The 6,000-nt window shown below is 33.0% G+C and overlaps 1 protein-coding gene across 1 annotated transcript in view; it reads right to left on the reverse strand.

Annotated features, from left to right (window-relative positions):
• The window catches only part of LOC106692738 (tubulointerstitial nephritis antigen-like), a gene marked incomplete at its 3' end in the record, with an annotated part of 85,323 nt that extends 79,527 nt beyond the window's left edge, over positions 1-5,796 (reverse strand). Inside the window, 1 exon segment of the mRNA XM_014438854.3 lies at positions 5,655-5,796. Within this exon segment, the coding sequence (XP_014294340.1) occupies positions 5,655-5,711 (57 nt within the window).
• Positions 5,797-6,000: the final 204 nt, after the last annotated feature.

Raw genomic sequence — 6,000 nt, forward strand, 5'->3', positions numbered from 1 at the left:
TCTTGCAATGTCATCGTGTGGTGGACGTTGTCTCGTCTTCATTAAAGCGCGGAATGTACTGTGCGGGAGTCTTTTTCGATATAGAACAGGCTTTTGATCGAGTTTGGCACCCAAGACTGCTTTACATACTCCCTAAACTACTACCTCCCACATGCTTTCTCATTATCCGTTCCTTACTCTCTGAGAGATTATTCCAAGTAAACCACAGTGGCTCCTATTCATCCCCTCAGTCCGCTGGTGTTCCTCAAGGTAGTATCCTCGGTCCCATTCTCTACACCGTCTATATAGCTTATATCCCAACCAATCCTAACACTATCCTCACCACTTATGCCGGTCCTCGAAGAATGGTGTCTCGTCTACATTATAGCATGGACTGTACTGCGCGGGAGTCATTCTCGATGTAGAACAAGCTTTTGATCGAGTCTGGTTCCCAGGACTGCTCTACAAACTCCGTACATTTCTACCCGTACATCTCAAATGACAACCCTTGTAGAATGGTGTCGAAATTGGAGGATTAAAACAAATCCTACCAAATCACATTTACCATTCGTCGTAAACGCACGAACACCGCTTTAATAATATTCCACACTATCCTTTAATAATATTCCTATTACCCCCTGTCGAACCGCTACTTTAGACTACATCTAGACAAATGACTAACTTGGAATCCTCACACAAGACTGAAACGACAGGAAACTGCACGTCAATTCATACCATTACGACACTAACTTGACAAACGGTCTAAGCTTTCAATCCATTACAAAAGGATGCCCTATATAACTATAATAAAACCTATCAGGACATACAGAGTAGAGCTTTCAGTATCCAATAATCCATCTAATGTCTCTTGTGTCCAATCCTTACAATCCAAAATCCTTCGTAAAATCCTGAATGATTCTTTCTTTTCCACGAATAAAATTTTCCATAAAGACCTTAATGTTCCATATATAGCAGATCTAATCCTTACCAGGTATCAATTCATCCATTTTAAACTCTTTAACCACCCAAACCCACTGAATTCTGACCTATCATTCTCTTCTGTTCTTGACAATCCTCCAAAGCACCTGAAAATATGATGGCCTCGAAATGTTGAAGTGCTACCAATGGGTTGTTTCTCTACGAATCTGTATTATGGTACTTTAATATAACTAACATCTACATTTACTAGATTTATTTCTATGTAAATACAGTTGTAAATTTAGAAAAATAAATAGGAAAAAATCGGCGTAGTCTAGTCTGAATTCTAGTTGATTATCATATGAACAAAGTATTTTCTATTCGACATTTTTAGTCATCCAACTCTAAAGACGGTTGTAAAGAGTAACCACAGAATATATTTTGGTTCACTGTTTGTAGGTGTCATTATCTTGTACTGACAAACATTAACAATATTTTCTGATTTTAAAAAATTGAATAACCTTTGTGTTTAAATATTTTTAATTCGATAAAGATTTGATAAAGCTACTTCATCATTATCTCAAATGTTTAAATACACCTCTAATATAACATTTACTTATCTAATAATACGTTTATGATTCCGCTAACTGCATCTGGTTTACAAGGTTATACAAATTCCACTGCAGTAGATTATAAATATTTTTTAGAACATCAATAACACTGAGCGGATTACTAGTTAAAATCAACGGTTTAATTTTTTTCTTCGTTTAACAATAATTTATTTATTGTTATTTACAACTGTGTACATATATACACATCAAGTAAATTTTCTGTGAGTGATATTATGACATGATACAAACATGTGGAGAATCTACCCATTGATAGAACTCCAAAAACATTTCTAAAGGAGAAGATCTCGAGGCCATCTTCTTTTCAGACGCCTAGGAGGATTACTAGGTAGTGAAGGAGAAGCCAGTTTAGAAACGAGTTGGTTTGGGTGGTTGGGAAGTTTATTATGGAAGGATTGGTATCTGGTTCTGGCCAAATCGGCAACATAGGGGACATTGAGGTCCTGATGGATGATTTGATTTGTGACAAAGTAAGGAGCATTAAGGATTTTGAACTGTAAGGATTAAATAAGAATATAGATAGAGAATTATAATAAAATCATGGAAAGTTACTAAAACACAAGTTATCTAAAAACTCTTTTCTTGATTTTCGTGTAGCACCAAACATAAGTAAACCTTTATGATATTTGTAATTGGACAAAGATTCAAGGAAGTTTTATGTGGTGGAATAATATTTTAATTAAAACAAAAAAAGAGAAAAGTGAATCTTTCGGCCATTTTGTTAGTTTTAGCTAGACTTTTTCCATATATTAACAGAAAAAGATTATTGTAACTAATCATTTCATACTAACCATCAGTCCAACTGTCACTTTGCTATACCTGGTATTGTTATGTATCAATCTACAAGTTTTTTTTTTTAAATTTATATATATTTATTTTTATTGTTGTATCTAATTGTTTGTGTTATAAATACGATTTAACCTGAGAAAGGACAGAAATATTGTGAAGATTAAAATAATCTTTTTATTTTATACTTAATAAGCTATCAAAAGTTGTGAAAAAATCGGTGCCGAAAATAATGACGGGCTCTAGGAAGCAACATTTCCAGATAGTTCCAACAGTTCCAGCTGCACCAATCCGAAGAATCAAAAGTCATAACTAAGTGAGAGGTAGGTCATGCACAACTTAATCTTAGGTCATTGAGAAAAAAGAAAAAAAAAATTTATACTAGGGGAATAATCCCAAGGCTAATATGACAGATTCACTAGTCTGTACTTTATATGCAGCCATCTCCTGTGCAGTTGAAGATACGTTCAAAAGGGAAGTGTCAGTAGGTATGCTGGAGAGATTATGTAGACAATTAAAAAGAAACCTAAAAAATCATTTCACTAAAAATATTATTCACCGTGGCCCAAGGCCTCGCGCGATGTACTTAACAAATACATCGCGCGTTTCTTGACGCGGTTTTCATAGGTTGGTTCCGTCAGCGGGTGACAATCCCAAAAGACTGCTTTAAGAAAATACTTTTCCTATATACTGTCGTGTTTGAGAACGAAAGGGGTTCTCCTCGCAATTCCCCTCAGAGCGTGGGTGCTTCCGAGCGATGCACCATGGCTCTGGAAAGGAGATTGACCCCCCGTGCACTACCTGAGGGTTCACAATGGATCACCTTTAATGTCATAATGAAGAATTTCTTAGATTAAAAAGAACTCAACATCCTCTTAGGTACCCTCAATTAGTTATTCAATAAAACTACTCGAATTTCAAATATGTGTAGGGAAAGAAAATTGCAGGGATCAAGACCAGGACAATCTTAGATGAACGACCTCACCTGGAAGGCTACCAGAAGTACACGGAGGCCGCACTGGGGACGTGTAGAAAAAAAAGTGTATAAGATATAGGATCAGCTGCATAGCCCTATGTATCTCCTGGCTTGCATCATAATTTAACTTTATAGTTCCCGCCAAAATATTATATTATATATAGTCACCCTCCAATCCCCTCAACTAATGAAAACATAGAAGTAAAAAAAAAAAGCGAAGGCATAAACAATGGTCATTGATACAACGGCGTACTCCTACAAGGTTAAATATTTCAATAGTGCCAACAGAGTTAAACTAGCCCAGGAGCCCAATTATATTATTTTTAAATATGCCTCATCGTAGGAATTATTATGAGCATTCAGTAATTAGATTGAAGTTCAGTGCGTTCATTTAATAAATAATACAGTAACCATAAAAAAAAAAATATCATTTTCCAATTTTCTAAGTTTTAAATGAGAATTTAAAGTTATGTACTTGTGCATAGTTCTATGTATCTATATATTATTCTACAATAATAACCAGAATAGTATTAAAGGGAATAAAAGAAGTATTAGGTTTAAGACGAATGGGAGGATAAAGGTCATTTGATGGCAATTGTTTAGAACCTCCAATTTTATCTCTTCAAGGCTTGTGAGTATCTGATTGAAGAGTTTTGGATGCAATAAGTAAGCTGAAGGTTATGGATTTGCCATTGGAAATGGATTTGCCAGCTGCTCAAAGAAATTTAAATGAAGAAACATATCACACTGTTTTGACGGGATGTGAATAACAGAGATGAATTATTGAGGCTGCTAAAGAATATTATCATTCATCATGATAATAGGGAAAATTATGGTTGGTCTTTCTACACTATTCATAAGGCAGTTATGTCAGTTTATAATTTTAAATACAGTGTCGTCAGCAACATGAGTGTACACTTAGGAACCGAATTATAAAACATTTTGAGTTTAGCTTAATCTCGTTTTTTACTTGAAATTAAACTTTCACCACACCGTTATGATTAAATAAATCAAGCTTGAAAAAAAATGTTGTAAAATGGCTTTATAGAACTGACATGTCAATTTTTAATTTTAAATACAGTGTCGTTAGCAACATGAGTGCACACTCAGCAACCGAATTATAAAAAATTTTGAGTTTACCTTAATTTCGTTTTTAAGTAATTAGAAATTAAACTAACGCCATATCGTTATGATTAAATAATTCAAGCTTGAAAAAAAAATGTTGTAAAACAGCTTTATAAAGACAGAAATGTCAATTTTTAATTTTAAATACAGTGTCGTTAGCAACATGAGTGCAAACCTAGCAACCGAATTATAAAAAATTTTGAGTTTAGATTAATCTCGTTTTTTACTAGTTAGAAATTAAACTAACGCCATATCGTTATGATTAAATAAATCAAGCTTGAAAAAAATTGTGTATAAGAGCTTTTCTTTGAAGTTGAACAGAATCCGAGCTCAGTTCTATGTTATCAGCAATGCTAAGTCGGTTTCTTATTCTAAACCATTTATCAACAGTTTTGGATAATCTGCTTTATTTTATTGCTATAATTAATAAACATTGGTATTGAAAATATTTGCTATAACCATTTATCACGTATAACATTCTTATTCCATCGCTCACATGAAAAAAACTTTATTTTATTTTTGAAAAAAAAAAAAAAATTACACATCGTTTTAATTGAGTAAAGCATAAAATTTTGGGTGACGGAACATTACAAAAAAAAATGACATTTTTAAAATGAGTCCACTGAAAAGATCTTGATGTCTTGGAAACTTGCGAATACATTTTAGCTTTGAAAACTTATAACAAAATCACTTTATTAATTTATTGATGCTAGACAATCAATTAGTTGTTATAATATTTTTAAATTACGAAATTATTTTAAGAAAATTTCCAAAATTACGATATAAAAATAAATACTTGATTATATTCCTTTTAGCATTGGGATCTATCAACTCCAAACAAGTGTTTACAAAAGATAATTTTTTTTTTATTTAGATCATCTCTAACTATATGAGATATACTAATTTAGCAAATAATATTGTAACCGCATTTCACATTGGATCGACACGAAACAGAAAATAAGATATAATCGAATAAACGCAATCAGATGATTTGATGATTAGCACGAGACTTGGTGACGGAGGACTTCAACAGGATGGCAAAACTGTCACCGTTGTTGGATTAAATAAAATAAATATATAAATAAATTAATGAAATCACAAGATGATGCAGATGTTATAACTATCGCGTCTGTATATTGTAAATTTACTTATCTACGCTAAAAATGATTAGAAATTTCTAAATATTAAACACACTTTGTAACCAACTGTTTTCTGATTAAATAAAATATATTGTCACTTACAGAGAGTAATATAAGCGGCAAAAAGAGGGGAAAAGTGCGACTGGCGAGCTGCATCATTTCTGAACCACTGGCTGAAACTCTCTTATCCGATCACTGGTGCCAACTGAGCATCTGAGCCGCCAACCGATACCCACTACCCACAACCCACTACCCACTAAGCATTACATCTCACCTTCAAAAGGTAATCCTATCGCTTCATTAGCTCATTTGTCATTTAATCACTGATACACAATATAACGGATTCGAAAATTATTCTCCCTGGCAAAAAAAAAAAAAAAAAGAAAATATTTAATCAATAAAACTTATAAGTCAAACAGGCAATTTTTAAAAACAGATTTTTTTTTTT

The sequence above is a fragment of the Halyomorpha halys genome, unplaced genomic scaffold, assembly GCF_000696795.3.
Source record: "Halyomorpha halys isolate HHAL.00 unplaced genomic scaffold, Hhal_1.1 Scaffold68.1, whole genome shotgun sequence".
NCBI classification, from domain to species: domain Eukaryota; kingdom Metazoa; phylum Arthropoda; class Insecta; order Hemiptera; family Pentatomidae; genus Halyomorpha; species Halyomorpha halys.